The sequence below is a fragment of the Pygocentrus nattereri genome, chromosome 11 (assembly GCF_015220715.1).
Source record: "Pygocentrus nattereri isolate fPygNat1 chromosome 11, fPygNat1.pri, whole genome shotgun sequence".
In the NCBI taxonomy this organism is placed as follows: Eukaryota; Metazoa; Chordata; class Actinopteri; order Characiformes; family Serrasalmidae; genus Pygocentrus; species Pygocentrus nattereri.
In genome coordinates, this window is record NC_051221.1 from 40,961,677 (window position 1) to 40,980,448 (window position 18,772).

At 43.4% G+C, this 18,772-nt stretch overlaps 1 protein-coding gene across 1 annotated transcript; it reads right to left on the bottom strand.

The window, feature by feature from the left end:
- Positions 1–8,695: 8,695 nt before the first annotated feature.
- gxylt1b (glucoside xylosyltransferase 1b) lies at positions 8,696–18,235 on the bottom strand. Its single transcript, XM_017717821.2, has 7 exons — positions 17,797–18,235; positions 13,568–13,757; positions 13,163–13,294; positions 12,237–12,488; positions 11,970–12,093; positions 10,197–10,369; positions 8,696–9,405 (listed from the first exon to the last, which is right to left on the bottom strand). Exons 1-7 carry the CDS (start codon positions 17,976–17,978, stop codon positions 9,232–9,234), a joined length of 1,227 nt encoding a protein of 408 aa, XP_017573310.1. The 5' UTR covers positions 17,979–18,235; the 3' UTR covers positions 8,696–9,231.
- Between the last annotated feature and the right edge of the window lie 537 nt (positions 18,236–18,772).

An 18,772-nucleotide genomic window follows, 5' to 3' on the forward strand; every position in this document is an offset into this window, starting at 1 on the left:
GCAGAGCACTTGCTGCTCTAAAACTTCACACTGAACTTTCTGTTCAGATCAAACTTAAATATTCTTTCCTGAACTTTGATATTTACACCTCTTTAATGTTGAAAGGGTGAAATGGTCGAGTTGATAGGGTTCTATTGAGCTATAGAAGAAAAGGAAGGGTCCATGGTTGCTTGTTGGCTTTCTTTGATTGATTGCCATGTTGTTTGAGTTCTAATTTTTGTTGATTAAGACAGGAGCACAAGCAGAAGAGATGAGTCAGATTAGCCTGCATGTATAGATGCAGTGCCAAACTGTGTTCACAGTCAGTGGTTTTCAGAAGTGTTTCTGAGCCCATGCAGTGACTTCCACTACAGAATCATGCCCATTTTTAATGCAGTGCTGCCTGAGGGCCCAAAGATCACGGCCAGCAGATGCTGGTTTTTGGCCTCGTCCCTCACAGACAGAGATTTCTCCAGATTCTCGGAGTCTTTTAATGTTATTATGTATCATAGATGATGAAAAGCAAAAGTTATTTGCTGTTTTATGTTGAGAAACATTATTCTTCAGTTGTTGCACTATTTGATCATGCAGTCCTTCGCTGAGGTGAACTCCTCCTCAACTTTACTTCTGAAAGGCTCCGCATCTCTGGGATGCTCTTTTTATACCCAATCATGTTACTGACCTGCTGCCAATTAACTACCAGGTGTTTTTTTTAGGATTACACAACTTTACCAGCCTTCTGTTGCCTCCGTCCCAACTTCTTTGGAACGAATTGCTGGTTTCAAATTCAAAATGGGCATATTTTTTAAAAAACAATAACATTTCTCAGTTTCAACATTTGATGTGTTGTCTTTGAAGCATTTTCAATGATATATGATGGGGATTCAATGATTTGCCCATCATTGCATTTTGGTTTTGGTAAAAAGGTGAATGGCCAAATAACACTGGCAGGAGAGCAGCTTGCCACCCTGTCTTGATTTCCACCCACATTTCAAATTGTCTGCGCTCTTTGGTTCTATACCTGGCTCTCAGAGAGAGTTTGACTTGGTCAGGAGCCAGATTGGCCTGGTGCGCTCTTCCTTGCAGTCCTGGGCTCGTCCAAGCACTCACACAAAGGGACAGCACACTTGGCGAGTAATTGGCATCTACAGGGGACAGGTGCTCCTACAATGCAGCGGGGGCTGTCCTCCGAGACTCCTTTCAGACACTGGTAATTACCTAATTGAAAGGCTTGCTGGGGGAGAATGAGAGCGAAAGAGATAAGGTCTATTTCTCACCACCCAGCCACAGGCCTGCTTTTCTGTTGATCCAAGACCAACCTATTTGATGCTGCTTGAGGTAAATATTGTCCAGGTTAGGGGGCTGGGGTGGTGGGGGAGCAGAGAAGGACAAGCTGAAATTGGAAAGGCATTGTGGAGCCGTGCAGGATTCAATAGAATGAAGCCAAGGAGGTAAAAGGGCTTAAGAGATGAGACAATAGAACCAAAGACCATGGTGCATTTTTCCTCTCTCCTGAACCTGAACTAAAGCTATAAAAATGAGGCTTAGAGATCCACAGAAGACCAGTGAGAAGATCAATAAAACTAGCTCGACACTGTGGCAGTATTAGTCACCTCAACATCATGGTTGTGGTTTCTTCACTCTTAAATAGGAAAAATAAAGGGTTCTTTACAGTGACGCCATAAAAAACAACAAATTTGGTCCTTTAAGTAACCATTTTTGTAAATGTGATGTAAAGAGTGTAAAGAACGTTTTTAGAAAAAAAAAAACAAAGTGGGAAGGTTCTTTTAAGAACCTGCCCGTTAACAGTTTCATCACTGAGCTGTGAGTTTCGTTTTCCACAGTTTAATCCAAAATTTTTAGCTTCAGGATTGATCTACGAACAGCAGCACCCTCCAGATGATTGGGAGAGCATGTGTCCTCAGTACAATCTTTCCACCACTTCTTAGTCTAATAATTCAGAATAATTTACTGCCACCACCGTTCTCACTGCAGGTTTGTTATGAGGAGCGTTTCCTTCATTGCGTGTAGAAAGTAGCATTTAGAGGTGACTATGACTTGTAAACAGTCGGTTTTCCTTAAACTGTGCTTCTAAGCCAAAAACAAATTAGGAATCTTTTGTATTTAAGAGTGCAGCCCCCCCACGTGGACCAGTGATGAGGTTCTGTGATTTAAGGAGACTGCAAGTGGGCTGCAGGTTAGGGATCTGGCCCTGTGACCGGAAGGTTGCTGGTTCGATCCCCAGGGTCGACAGTCCATGAGCTAACCCCCAACTGCTCCCCGGGCGCCGTGGATAGGGCTGCCCACCAATCCGGGCAAGTGTGCTTACTGCCCCCTAGTGTGTGTATTCACTAGTGTGTATGTGGTGTTTCACTTCACGGATGAGTTAAATGCGGAGGTGGAATTTCCCCGTTTGTGGGATCAACAAAGTATCACTTAAAAAAAAAAAAGTATCACTTAAGACCATCAGACCAAATGCAGATTAGTCAATGTCTTTCTTAAGAAATCATCTTAAGCCATGATGTAATGATCATCACTCCCGCAAGGAAACTTTATCTCTGAAACGGTCATTTTCTAGGTGAAGTAAACAACCTTTGTGTATACTGGTGTAAGTTAAGTGATACTTTTTTAGTCCCACAAACGGAGAAATTCCACCTCTGCATTTAACCCATCCGTGAAGTGAAACACCACATACACACTAGTGAATACACACACACTAGGGGGCAGTGAGCACACTTGGCCAGAGCGGTGGGCAGCCCTATCCACGGCACCCGTGGAGCAATTGAGGGTTAGGTGTCTTGCTCAAGGACACCTCAGTAATGGCTGGGGATCGAACCGGCAACCTTCCAGTCACAGGGCCAGTTCCCTAACCTCCAGCCCAGGACTGCCCCCCAATGTATGTTAATGTAACGAGATGTCATAATGCCTCATTTCTATTGGTTCATTCATCGTGAAGTGGTCAAACAATGCAAAGGGCAGTCGATGTTTTCATGTAGTGTTAAACACTAAAAAGCGACAAGGTTACAACGTTTTCACATGACAGCAGCAATTTACTTTACACAGTCATTATTGACACATTTGTTGATGTAAAGGAGCTGCACATCTATTAACCACACTAAGGTGTGGCTGACCAGCGAGCTGTAAAGTAAGAGCACACATTCTTTTTCTCCTCATTGTCCTTGGGAAATATTCTCTTTCATGTTTCGTAGCCGAAGCTGTAACAATGACACTAATATTTTCCTCTCTCTCCAATATTCCAGCTACAAAGGATGGAAATATCTCCCAGGGCACGGATGGCTAGCTGTCAAAGCGAGCAGGTTCTTTTTAATAATTCAGCAGGAAACTGACAATTCTTCACACTTTGAGCTGGCTTCAGATGTCTCAATCACTTTGCCTTCTATTTTTGGATGTGTTCTGTTTTAAAGCGCTTGCAGCTCACACCGTAGGATGTTTCCGTTTGGTTAGGTCAGAGAAAACAGCAGGACTCTGCCTTTTCTTCCCACCTATAACATGGGCAGACAACATGGGACTTAAGTTGGAGTTTAAAGAGATATTCCATTGTTTCCACCTTCATTTCCCCCCCTTTTCTCCTTTTGTGAAATGTTGATTTTAAAGTTATGGGCAATGGTTCTGATGTTGATCCCCAATTTCCAGTTTCCTCACTCTCAGACACAGGAACACAGGCAAATCAATACTGGCTTATCTATCAAGCAATTAGGCAAACAGCAATTTTCTTCTTTACTGTAAGTAATTCTATACATTTACATTCAGCTGCCAACAGTGATCCCAGTCATGTACTGTAATTTTACAGAGATACTACTGTAAATCAGATTTACAGAATAATACTGTAAATACCTAATATTTCTTTAAGCAAAATACAGATAAAATTATAGCTCATATAAGTTTAGATTTGCAACTATTCACAGGTTTTTGAAGAATAAAATGATTGCTATTGATTTTATATACAATAGCAAAAAATAGAGAAAAATATGTGCCTCCATTTTTTCAAGTATTCCTTTTCTACGTCTTTTGAGCTCAGCAGCTGCTTTTACATCATGTGAAAATTTCATGATAAATGGACCTTGAGATATTCTCCAAAACTGGAGATACTTGTTTTCCTTAGACAGCGACAATATAGAAAACAAGACATTACAGTAGGTAAGTAGGGTTTCTGCTAGTCTTTAAAACTTAGACACTACGGGATAAGTCAACTGAAACATGAAACATCATCATGGCTGGAATAACAATACATTTAAGATGCATTTAATCACATCTTTATGGTAAGAATATTGTTATAACAAAAAGCTAATAGGAAATAATAGGAATAGGAAAAACTGTAGCTTTAAAAATAAAAGCTGAATAACATCCAGAGGTTCCACCTCCAGTGTTAATGTATTTTTCCCTCAAATCCGCCACGGGTAATCAGATAAGTTGTGGCTGGTTAGATCTCCTCCTATTATATGATGCTTCCAAGCTGGGCGAGTGATGGGAGAGCGCATGGTTCCTCTGAGCCATCTACTCAAACTACTGCTAACACATCACTGGACAGCTCAATGCGCTTGGTGGAGAGTGCTAACTGCAGATTCAGTTACGTCAGCTAACTGACACACACACACACACACACACACACACACACACACACACACAGTGGAACGCTACAAAGCCAGTCACAGCAAAAGTGAGTCACAACACAGTGGTGGTGTTTCGGGAAGGGTTTCGAAGGGGGCGGAATATCTGTGATGTAGAAATCATCAGACTGAGGTGTTTATTCTCACTCTATTCAACAATCTGATGAAAATCTACATTTACATGCTCACTACAAGTAATCCGATGAAAAATGCATGGAGCAGCGCTTAGAGTGAACGTTACCATGACAGCGAACATCGCGTGAGTCCAGTCAGAGTGAGATGAGCAGCAGTGAGCAGTGATTGTGTTTATAATTGCTTTAAACTGACGTCAGACTCAGGAAAACGTCCTTCACGTGTCCTTATTAAAGAAGGCCGAGAGGAAGACGTCGTGCTCTGAGACACATAAGCTGGACGTCCGTCCCACCGCCGTCAAAGATCAGAGCATGAACTTCGTCTCCTCTGCAGACGAGTTTCTTCTAAAATAAACTGTCATTGTGATGCAACGATGCATGATTTTCCACTTTCCTCACGCTCAGAGGAACACAAGTACCTCAGTACTCAAGCAATTAGGTAAACACCAGTTTTCTTCTATATTACATTATATCATTTCTATTTTCTTCTGTAATGTTAAGGCAGCACGGTGGCGTGGTGGGTAGCACTGTCGCTTCACAGCGAGGAGGGTCTGGGTTCGATTCCCTGGCCGGGTTCTCCAGTTTCCTCCCACAGTCCAAAGACTTGCAGTCAGGCCAATTGGACATGCGAAATTGCCCCTGGGTGTGAGTGACTGTGTCTGTCTGTCTGCCCTGCGATGGACTGGCGACCTGTCCAGGGTGTATCCTGCCTTCTGCCTGATGACTGCTGGGATATGCTCCAGCACCCCCCCACGACCCTGACGGAGAAGCGGCTTAGAAAATGGATGGATGGATGGACTGTTAATCACTTCTAGAAAACATTATTGTTAATATTGTTAGATTTGCACCTTGTGCTTTGGGCCTCATCAGCCCAACACTTTACTTTAAAAGGATGCATTTCTCCAGAAAATTTAATCATGGTTAACTTGGAGCTTTTCTGAAGAACAGATGATGGTTTATAGTGCCTATACACTCGGACCACTTCTTCATCGGTGTGCGTATCTGTGTGTCTTACCCCTAATTACAGTTTTGAATGTGCAACAGGCAGAGTGTTTCTCCTAGCTTGCTGTTGTTCGAGCACCTCTACAAGAAGCTCACCGTTACGGAGCATCCAGGGTCTCAGGTGACTTAACACAGACACACTGATGCATTCGTGTGGAGTAACGTCATGTGTACACTGTGCGGAACAAACTGATGAAAACAAAAGTTTTTGAGGGAACATGAACAGAATTGTGTCACTGTTTGGTGATTTCGTTTAGCTTTGGCGTGGTCATTCCAAGGGTACAGGTTTTTGGAGCAAAGCTGTGGTCATTGTCTTCATGGCAGCGTGAAGGTTCCCAAGCACTGTTCATTGTGAGGTGAACCCATGCTGTCCTCTAGTGGTTGTTTCCCAGACTACAGCACGGTTCACTTAAAGAAGGAAAAACACAACAAATGATGGACAATCCAGTAAGACAATGCAAGATGCCTCACAGTTCATGAAGTGAAATAGAGGCACTAATTTAAAACCCACGGAGAACTTGCGAGGCTACACTGGGAAACCCGGAGTATAAATCTCCAAAATGTAGAGATGGATCTGTGGAGTGAAGAATGTGTGGGAAGCATTTGCTTTAAATCATTTTTAAAAACTGTAGTTTGCTTCTTGCTATGACCACTACAGAGAAAATGAAAAATAATAACAAAATAAGAAAATGAGTCATTTTTAATCAACATTTTGTAGATTTTCTAGCCTTAGATAACCTCACACTGCCCCCCCTCCATACATTTCCCAGCCTAGCCTCACAAGATCTTTAAATAATGACCGAACTTTACTGAATGAACTGCGTCACATCTTGCACTCTGTCGTTGGAAAATCTAACATTTGTTGTGGTTTTCCTCCTTGAACTATCTTTTGTAAGTGTTCTTCTTCTTCTTCTTTTGGCTGCTCCCTTTAGGGGTCGCCACAGCGGATCATCTGCCTCCATCTTGCCCTATCCACTGCCTCCTCTACTTTAACACCAACCATCTCCATGTCCACCTTCACTACATCCATAAACCTTCTCTGAGGTCTACCTCTTCTCCTTCTACCCGGCAGCTCCATCTCCAACATTCTTTGCCCAATATCTCCACTATTCCTCCTCAACACATGTCCAAACCATCTCAACCTGGCCTCTCTGGCTTTATCTCCAAACTGCTCCACCTTCACTGTCCCTCTGATCTGCTCATTTCTAATCTTGTCCATCCTCATCACTCCCAATGAAAATCTCAGCATCTTCATCTCCGCCACCTCCAGCTATCTTTTGTAAGTATGTAGTAGAAAAAAATGGACGTTAAAAGCTTCACACATGCATTTTCTTACTTGAACTGAAAAGAAGCTGTGAAAATCACTCAAAAACTGAGCCTTTCAGAAGTCAGCAAACTGTCTAAACACTTGTCCAGCATAATGTATATACACTGTGTGCACAATTATTAGGCAAGTGAGTATTTTGACCATATTATCATTTTTAGGCATATTTTCTAACTCCAAGCTGGATAAACTTGAATGCTTAATGGATTTAAGCATAGCAGGTGATGTGTATCTGTGTAATGAGGGAGGGTGTGGCCTAAGGAGGTCAACACCCGATATCAAGGTGTGCATAATTATTAGGCAGCTTTTTTCTTCAGGCAAAATGGGCCAAAAAGAGATTGAACTGACTCTGAAAAGTCAAAAATGACCAGAAGTCTCTCAGAGGGATGCAGAACTCTTGAAATTGCTAAGATATTGGGGCGTGGTCACAGAACCATCAAACGTTTTGTTGGAAATAGTCAACAGGGTCGCAAGAAACTTGCTGAGAAAACAAGACGCAAATTAACTGCCAAGGATTTGAGAAGAATCAAGTGTGAAGCCACCAGGAACCCATTATCTTCCAGTTCTGTCATATTCCAGAACTGCAGCCTAGCTGGAGTATCAAGAAGTACAAGATGTTCAGCGCTCAGAGACGTGGCCGAGGTAAGGAAGGCTGAAACCCGACCACCACTGAACAAGACACAAGCTGAAGTGTCTAGACTGGTCCAAGAAACATCTGGACAGATTTTTCAAAGGTTTTATGGACTGATGAAATGAGAGTGACTTGATGGACCAGATGGACGGGCCCGTGGCTGGATCAGTAACGGGACAGAGCTCCACTTCGAGTCAGACGCCAGCAAGGTGGAGGTGGGGTACTGGTATGGGCTGGTATTATTAAAGATGAGCTGGTTGGACCTTTTCGGGTTGAAGATGGGCTCAAAATCAACTCCCAAGCCTGCTGCCAGTTTTTAGAAGACACTTTCTTTAAGCAGTGGTCCAGGAAGAATCTGCATCTTTCAAAAAGACGATGATTTTTACGCAGGACGATGCTCCATCACATGCATCCAAGGACTCCTCTGCATGGCTCGCCAGTAAAGGCATTAAAGATGAAGAACTTATGACGTGGCCCCCTTCCTCACCTGACCTGAACCCAACTGAGAACTCGCGGGCAGTTCTTTGGGAACTGGGAGGCTGTGGCCGCTGCTGCACAAAAAGTTGATCGTCAACAGATCAAGAAACTGACCGACTCCATGAATGGACGGCTTATCACTGTTATTGAAGAGAAGGGTGGCTATCACCTGCTATGCTTAAATCCATTAAGCATTCATGTTTATCCAGCTTGGAGTTTGAAAATATGCCTAAAATTTATAATATGGTCAAAATACTAACTTGCCTAATAATTGTGCACACAGTGTATAGTTGCCGAATAAATGGGCACATATAGAGATTCTCCTAAGAAAAACAAAACTTCACTTTTACTTTCTTAAACATTCATGTTTGAGGTTTAACATTTTGGATTAACCGAGAGCGCTGCAGTTGGTCATTAATAAAAATAAACCTCAAAAATAAGACTTGCCTAATAATTGCACACACAGTGTAGACAGAACTACCAACAGTACATTCAATTTAATGTTCTCATCAGAAATTTCACAAATACTTTCAGATCTTTTTATTTACACCATTTAGCAAAAAATATACACATTTACATCCCTGAGTATTTTTCTGTTCCTGCTGAATCAAGGCCACTTTAACCGTTTTGTACATACCACATGCCGTCTTTTCTCACCTGGGCCAAACGCTTACACCAAGTTTAGCTTTACCTTTAAACAGAAACAGACGATGACGAAGCAAACTGACCAAATCTAAAAATACCGATGTATTCTATAAATATCTGCTTCCGGTTTTACAGAATGTGTCATTCTGTGTCCAGCAACCGAGGCTGCTTTTACTGAACAGGAGGTCGATGAGGAAACATCCACATATCAAATCAACGTTGATCATCTGACTTTAACCAATTAACTGTGCTGAGCTTACTGTGCAGTGGCATTCATCCATCCATCCATTTAATCTAAGGTTAAGGGGAGTATAAGCTTAGGTCTGAATGAATCCAGTTCATAATGTCAATCACCAAATCCAAGGGCACATGCAGTCTTTAATATGGTAAGCCAGTGGGAGAAAGCAGCATATATTAAGCTTGGTTTCCGTGGCCTGGTGAAGTGGTTCTCTGGGTGGATCTTGAGGTTTGGCTCAGCGTCTTGGTAAAGAGATGACTGATTTTTCCACAGTACGTGTGAGTGGTCTCATTCAGCTTCTCCTCCAAGGGCAACCAGAAGGAGTTTACCAAATCCTCTAAAAAGGAGTACTACACGGAGAAAACGAGAAGAGAAGAACAGAAGATAAATGCCACCTCAACTACAGCGTAACTGTTTCACCCCCCTTTTCACAGCAACCATAAAATGGAACTTCCACCTGTTTTGGAGGTCCCTGCTTTTCCTTCAATATCCGGATTGAATACATTTTAAATGGAAATGTTTATGATTTACAAAACTGGAAATTTGATTTACTTCTTCGCAGGTTGGCAAGCAAGTCAAAAGGTGTGAACTGAACTTTTTTTTGCTCTGCATTGCTCACCAGCAGCTCAACACAGTCGTTTCACACTCAGAGAGCCAACTGTGTTCCTGGTTAATCTAACAACCGTTATGAGAAAACTACTTTAAAATGACCTTTAAAGGGTCAATAGGGGCAGGCAGAAATAAGCTATCAAACACACACAGACTGTATGGATAAATATTCCAAGCTCTAACATCAACGAGCTGGAGGTTAGGGAGCTGGCCCTGTGACCGGAAGGTCGCCGGTTCGATCCCCAGAGCCGACAGTCCATGACTGAGGTGTCCTTGAGCAAGACACCTAACCCCCAAATGCTCCCCGGGCACTGCGGATTGGGCTGCCCACCGCTCCGGGCAAGTGTGCTCACTGCCCCCTAGTGTGTGTGCTCAGTAGTGTGTATGTGGTGTTTCACTTCACGGATGGGTTAAATGCAGAGGTGGAATTTCCCCGTTTGTGGGATTAAAAAAAAGAAAAAGTATCACTAAACTACTAATCGTGCCATTAATTAATTCTGCAGAACCTCAGAAAGGACGGTGTATCTCTCACCTGTCTAACGGCTTCATACACAGCCCTGAACGCAGGCTGTTTCTCACTGTGGAACACGCCCCTGTTCCCATGAAGAACAAACACCCCTTCCTGCTCCGCTGGGCTGCAGTTACTGCCGTAGATACAGTGATCAGGACGGTAGTTCCAGTGGCATGGGAACACCAGCAGCTTCTCTGTTGTGATAAAAAATAAATAAATAAAATAATGGCATTTCTTTCTAAGAATTAAGGCTTAAATTTCCGCTCGCCACCATTAATGCAAATGAAATTATTGGGTCAGACTTTATTTTGATGGCCCCCTATAAACGATTTATAGATCCAATACTTATTAACAAACTTTCTGGTGGGAGTTGACTGTCAACACCACTATGGTCAGGGTCAGGGTCAGATTTAATATAATCCATTGCACTCAGTTTCAGTGGACCATCAAAATATTTGTTTGCCTTGAACCTCACTGACCGTTTTGGACTGACTGTAACCTCATTGTTGATGCATTGTTTCACACTCACCACTCTACCTTGATATATCAACAGAAAGTGACCATCACAGGACCACTGCTGACCAGATATTCGTTCTCAGCACAGCAGTAACACTGATATAGTAGTGACAGTGCTGAAGTACTGTGTGCCGAAGCAACTTAGAAGTAAACTTATAAAATGAGCTTGAGCTGGAATAGATTTGCTGTAAGACAAATAAAAAAATGCATTTAAAGCCATGCATGTACATCTTAACCATGAATGGCTTTTAAAAACACATTTGAGGCTAAATCCTTCTGAAAAATTCCGCTACAACTATTTCTCAGGCATCCGGGAATGTATTACCATTAACGTCTTTTCGGCTTAAGATCGTATTCGTATTATAGACGCAAACCATCATTTAGGAATCTTATTTTACAGCATCGCAGCCTGTCTCAGGTTAGGAAACCTTAACCTACTTAATCGGAGTCGACAGTCATGTCGGTCACCTAGCAGCTGACCATACGCACTCAGGTGAAACGTAAACATGAAATCCAAATAAACAAGTTCGTTAGTCAGACAGCACCTAATATTAGCACCTGTTACTGATGTAATAAAGTCAAACTAAACTAAAGAGCGACAAACTCGAAATTAAGAGTATCGTGACCGCGCTTCATGCTTTTCAGAGTGATGCCAGTTTCAGTTTCAGTTTCAGTTTCCCAAACGCTTCAGACGCGGGTTCAGCTCTGTCTCCTCGGTATTCACCACCACCACTGTAATATTTTAATCTAATGAGTTTATCAACATTAACACACAAAGGTCATTGGAGGAGGTGGAGAGGTGGAGGTTCTGCAGTGTATGGGATGTTTAACACACCCTCATAAGTCAGAACGACCCTTTTGTTAATGCAGCTAAATGTAGTGTCATTAAGCTAGTTATAGTGAACTGGGCTGCCTGTCACTGCATAAAATGACACTAACGGCTGGTTATAACGAAAGTTAAAGAGAGCTCTGGGGTTAAAGTTAAGACAGAATTTACGAGGTTCTGTCAAGTTTCTGTAATACTGTTGTTCTGTCCTGAGTTCAGTCCTAACTGAAGCGGTCATGGTGACTAAATGGATCAGGTTCCAGACTTAAGAATCTTCTGCAACACGACCCCGGGTTCCTGTTACCACTGCTGTGAACCTTTCTGATCTGGTAAGGTTCTCCAGAATGGCTTACCCTCCTGTCCAAGCACTTTAAATTACTTCGTGTACATCGTTATGATTAAATTACTCCGAAAAATCAGTGGAATTCCAACTGAAGCGTTGTGAGGCCTACCAGGGTTATGATGGAAGATGATGTTAATGAGGTCTTGGTCTCCCCAGGTGATGTTTAGTTTATATTTGTGAAGCAGGGGCACCAGGAGTTCCTCCCAGTGCAGACCAATTGCCGTCATGTCATTCTGTTCACGCACAGGGATTACACAAAACATGTATTATTTATTTAACAGGGTATTTAAATCATAAGCACATGTGGAGTTATAACTGAACTCCACCACCACCTTGTGGATGTTAGTGGTAGTTACACAATACTGACAACATTCACCTTGAACAGGGCCCGCCTCATTCGGGTCAAGTTCATCAGCATGACACCAGAGTTGATGCCTGTCGTTCCGTAATATGGATGGCGGGCGAAGCGGCTGTACCAGGCAATGCGTGGCTCCTCGTGCTCCGGGGTCATCGCCGCCAGCTGGCTGGAGTTAAACTGCGTGAAAAGCTCCCACAGCAGCTCCACAGGCCGCAGGAACAGCACGTCCGTGTCCACATACAGCAGGGAGTCCACCTCTGTTAGAATCATCTGAAGACAAGAGTGAGGGGTCGGGAAAAACTTGCAACCCATGATTTTCAGCAATCAAATATACAGAACATTTACAGTTTGATAAACTTTGACTACAGGACCCCACATTCAGAGATGCTGAGGTTTGGACCGGGGCGGTCAGTCTATTATTCTCCTCCTCTAGATCTGCAAATTTTCTTCTGTGTGTCCATTTTCTTTTTCACAGTTCAGGATCTTTTCAGCTACACATCCTTTCAGACTCATAGTGTTGAGTTGCTCTTCTTACAGTGGAAGGATGGATGTGAAGCAAGAGTGAAGCTCGATTTTCTCCCAGAGATCAAAACTTTGCTGTTTATCTGACGGTGGACAGGTTTGGTGGTCTAAATCGTCCGAGTCTAATTTTCTCTACATCGTTTAATCATTTTTGGAACTTCAGTTTCGGAAACTCCTGCTTTTTCGCTTATTTTCCTTTGACTTTGACCTTCTTTATAATAAAGGGGGTGATTATATTAACTCCTCTGACATATCTCATAAATAAGTGCTTTGTGGTCACTCTGCATGGAAACTGAATTAATGAAGAGTGGTCTCACTTTTGCTCAGTATTGTAGGTATAAAAACCCTGTCAACTGTACTGCAGGCCAAACACCATGAATTAAATGCATGCCTCACTCACAAGGACTAGAAAGTGGACTTACAGGCAGGAAAAGTCTCTGTGATGCACAGGGTTTAAAAAGCTTGCTCCACTCTCGCTGGTGCTGGCTGGGGAAGGAGACCGGATGCACAGCGTAGCTGAACTTCTGCCTGATGAAGTCAGGCCAAGAGTCCAGCTGCATATGAGGAATATTAGTTACTTCCGAGCCAGAACGGTCTTGATTCTGCTCAGACTACAGGTCACAGACTGAACAGCGTGCACCGAATATAAAAACAAGATTCGGGGAATTTTAAACTTGTTCATGTAATAAGCAACACTGTTACTCAGTAACTGGACAGAATGAGACACTCTCTATATAAAGAGTATGATAAAGTTTACAGTAGCATTTATAACCAATGGTTAATATAGTTCAGCGTGTGCTTAAACAAGGAGATGAAACGCTACTCACAGCTGTCTTTATATGGCTTTGCAGCTGATCCTCAGCAAATATATGAAACCTCATCGCTCTTTGACTCAGTATGACTGCAGACTTGAGCAGGCTGACAGCTTCCTCCTGTCTCGTCCCACAAGCCACCACTGCCAGATGCATCATCTCCTCTCCTCGCTTTCCAGCTGAAACTGATTTCTGCGCAGCATTTCTGCAAAGAGGTGGCCTACATTCATGACACACGCTTTATGCTGTAAACCACAAGGGACAGAGGGCAAACCACTAATACCCACCAGCACCGGGCATTTAAAATGCACTGGATACACGTGTACAGTAAAATTTGAAACACCTTTGGTCAAAAAAATACACATTTTGTTGATTTTCTAAGTAAAAATGAGTGAAGGCATCCTCTACAGGGAACATTTTACAGCATAACTTCTATTTTTTCTCAACATATTGCATATTTTATGTTATTTTTTCCAATAATTTTTGCACAGGAATTTTATATTTTATGATTTATTTTTTTCTCCCAGTTAAATAAACAGGGAATGTGCATTAAAATATGCAGAGGTGTGTTCACTGTAGAGACGTGTTAACTTATTTTTACTTCCAAAAGCAACAAAACATTGTCATGACATCCAAACTGGTGCGCACGACTATGTTGACATACAAAAACACACTTATTACTCACTTAATTACAAAAACGTAACTTGCAGGTCGACTGCTGGTGTACAGTTGGAGACCTCTAGTCCTGGAGGGCTGGCGTCCAGCACAGTTTGGTTTCCCTACTCACCTGACACACCCACTAAACCTTGCATTTGACCGATGGTCAGGTAATCAGGTGTGTCTGAGTGTTTGATTTAAATTACCAAATACTTTTTCACAGCGCTGTAAAACAAGGAACTAATCGATAAGCTGCTCCCAAGGTGAACTGAAAGTGTTAAAGAGGAGAGACCAAAATGAAAATCACCCCATGGTGCAACGATACAACCCGTAGCTTAAAACAAACAGTTGGGAAACTAGAGCGGAAATGGCGATCGACCAAGTTGGAAGTGTCCCACTCTGCCAGGAAGGCCGGCCTTATAGAGGATAGACTCTCACTAAAGCTCGCTCAGCATATCTGGCCTCGCTGATCGAGAATAATAAATATAAGAGTTCTGTTTTGTGTGATTTCCAGAATCATGAAAAATCAGGCAGGTACTGAACCAGAAACTACAGCGACTCTCACCAGTGAGGCTGTTATGGACTTCTTTAATAATAAAACTGAAAATATTAGACAAAAAATTCAACCCGCATTATTTAATCCAACTCGGCTGTCATCTGACTTGGCTGATATAAAACAAAACACACTTGTAGAAAAAAGCCTGGAAACCTTTTCACCCACTCCCACAGCTGGAGCTAGAGAAGATTATCTCTTCTGCAAATTGCACAACCTGCACACTCGATGCAATTCCCTCAAAATCACTCAAAGAAGTCCTGCCAGTCATTATAAACCCTCTTTTAACTATAGTAAACCCGTCCCTTAGCCTGGGCCACGTACCCAAAGCTAAAAAAATGATAAGTTATAAAAATTACAGGCCTGTTTCTAACTTACCATTCATATCTAAGATCTTAGAAAAAGCTGTGACCCAACAACTTAGTTCATATCTACACCAGAACCATATATATGAAAAAGTTCAGTCTGGATTCAGGCCACACCACAGCACTGAGACGCTCTAGTTAAGATAACTAATGATCTTCTTGCCTCTGATCAAGGCCACATATCTCTCTTAGTGCTACTTGACCTCAGCTCGGCTTTCGATACAATAGACCACAATATTCTCCTAGAAAGATCCTGGGTCCAAAATTAGCAAGAAGTAAATCACCAGATTTAATCCTAAATCTTGCCGACTTTCCAGCCACACCTGGATCAGCAGCAAAAAATCTCGGCGTTATAATAGATTCAGATTTATCATTCGATCAACACACAGGCGGCATCACTAGGACAGCTTTTCTACATCTTCACAACATCGCCAAGATCAGAAATGCCCTGTCCCTGCGTGATGCAGAAACACTAGTACACGCCTTTATTACTTCTAGGCTAGACTACTGTAACACGCTACTGTCAGGATGCACGAGCAGGAATTTAAACAAACTCCAACTAGTCCAAAACGCCGCAGCCAGGGTCCTCACTAAAACTAGAACATCTGATCATATCAGTCCAGGGCTATCATCACTTCATTGGCTGCCTGTTAAATTCCGTATTGATTATAAAATCCTTTTATTGACTTATAAAGCTCTACATGGTCTCGCTCCTGAATACCTGCAAGACCTTATTTCTCATTATGAGCCATCACGACCACTCAGATCACAGAGCGCTGGCTTATTAATAGTTCCCAGAATTCCTAAGGCTGCAGCTGGGGGAAGAGCTTTTTCTTATAAAGCCCCCAAACTCTGGAATGATCTCCCAGAAACTGTTCGGGACTCAGACACAGTCTCAGTCTTTAAGACTAGGCTGAAAACTCACTGTTCAGTTTAGCTTTTGGTAGCTAATGTTCCCCCTTAGATAAAGGCAGCAGATCCAGGGGTCCATGGACACAGGGAATTATAGTAAACTGAGACGCTGGTGCTGTCGTCCCGCTGCTCGCACGCGGTCACTCAGGTTTGTGGATGGTGGAGCGGAGGGATGCCAGACTGTTTCTGTGTGTCCTTCTGGTTCTCTCCTGTTAGTTAAGCTGTCATAGTCAGATCTGCCGGAGTCGTTAGCCACACTCTGGAAAGGTTGACATTCCCTGTTTATGTACAAACGGATAGAATAAAACTAATTCCCTCTCCCTGCTTTTTTTCAGAGTATACGACCGCCCACATGTGCAGCCGGACACTAATGGATGACTGACTGCTGAGCCCTCCTGCTGCCCACTTCAGACCAGCTGCCCACGCCCCAGCTACCACCACCTACCTTGGACTAGCTGCCCACCCTACACTGATGTTCTCATAGACTCCCAGCTATTCCTACTACTAATACTACTGCTATTAATTTTAGTAGTACAATAACTCTGTAGGTAGTCTGACCAGAGGAGGACGGGTCCCCCCTGGTGAGCCTGGTTCCTCCCAAGGGTCCTTCCTCAGCTCTGAGGGAGGTTCTCCTTGCCACTGGCGCCCCCTGGCTTGCTCACCTGGGAGTTTTACATTCTTGTTAAAACTTTGTCTTTACTGGAATTCTGTGAAGCCGCTTTGTGACAACATCCGATGTAAAAAGCGCTACAAATAAATGTGACTTGACCACTACAGCATGCGGTCCTTACAGAAAACTCACACGTCTGTTACATGGGATCAGAAGTTCTTTCTAAAAAAAAACACATTCATAAGTAAAAATCTGACATCATGGGGATGTGATCACATGACGGAAAGACGAAAGATGCAATCAACATCTGTGACCACATGAATTTATCACGTGATCACATTCCCATTGGTACATGACAGGAAGATGTGATCACTCACAACAATGTGACTAATCTGTGACCACATGAATTTATCACGTGATCACATTCCCATTGGTACATGACAGGAAGATGTGATCACTCACAACAATGTGACTAATCTGTGACCACATGAATTTATCACGTGATCACATTCCCATTGGTACATGACAGGAAGATGTGATCACTCACAACAATGTGACTAATCTGTGACCACATGAATTTATCACGTGATCACATTCCCATTGGTACATGACAGTGATCACTCACAACATCTGTGACCACATGAATTGATCACATGTGCCACTGTGAATGTGATCACAAGAGACAACCTGAACACTTGGTAAATGTGTCATTGTGAATACGGGCCTATGTGATGTACTACACGTGTTAAGTGTGTAAATGGGCGAATCCAGACGTGCGAAAAATCACAAACAACGTCTGAAAGCGTCTGAAAAGCTGTGATTTCTGACTAAGGGCGGTCAGGGTCAGCCTAGTTTTCCTCCAGGAGCAGGAACGTCCTGTCTCGTAACTCGCTCGGGGTCAGACTCAGACTCATGACCACACGTCAGAGCTGAAGTCTCAGTCTGGCGATGCTGCGACCGCATGTTGGCCGTATTAGTGGCCTTACTCAAACCGTGACAGAGTAACAGAGCCCAGGAAAGCAGAACCATAGCAGGCCGCGATTAAAACACGCCTCATTTCAGCCGCTTTCACTGCGGGTCGGGATTCGAAACGCCGGTTTAGCGGTGGGTTTGCAGTCGTGGTCACCCAGATGATAAACGACCCTACCTGCCGTCTCTGCGAGGCTCTCCGTGAGACTGGCTCTGCTTCGTCTGGCGCCCGTTGGCCTGTGAGGGGGACAGTCTCGGGGCAGCTGCTGCTCTGTTAGCGCGGAGCTCGCTGAGCACGTAGAGGACGGAGAGCAGGGCAAACACCGCGCACACGGCCAGAGCCTGCACATATCTCCGCATTGTTCCTCACACACGAGCCCGAAACCTGGAAAATCCTGCACAGCAGAGACTACATGTCCGTCTGTGGCTACACAACACATGCCAAGTGGCTAACACTCCACCCTGCAGTCTCCACTACACGCCTCACTTCAGCACCATCCCCCACTCCTGGGACCCTAGTAGACTTGGGGTGTCCCCCACTGTGGCTGCTGGTCCACAAATACTCTTACTCAGCCATAACTTTTATATAGAATACAATGATTTGCAAATCCTCTTCAACCTATATTCAGTTGAATAAACTACAAAGACGAGATATTTAATATTCAAACGGATAAACTTTATTGTTTTTTGCAAATATTCACTCATTTTGAATTTGATGCCTGCAACACGTTCCAAAGAAGTTGGGACAGCGGCGTGTTTCCCACTGTGTTACATCACCTTTCCTTTAACACTCAATAAGCGTTTGGGAACTGAGGACACTGATTGTTGAAGCTTTGTAGGTGGAATTCTTTCCCATTCCTGCTTGATGTCCAGCTTCAGCTGCTCAGCAGTCCGGGGGCTCCGCTGTCGTATTTTGAGCTTCATAATGCGCCACACATTTTCAATGGGAGACGGTCTGGACTGCAGGCAGGCCAGTCTAGTACCCGCACTCTTTTACTACGAAGCCACGCTGTTGTAACACGTGCAGAATGTGGCTCGGCGTCGTCTCGCTGAAATAAGCAGGACGTCCCTGAAAATGACGCTGCTTGGATGGCAGCAGATGTTGCTCCAAAACCTGTACGTACCTTTCAGCATTAATGGGGTCACACAGATGT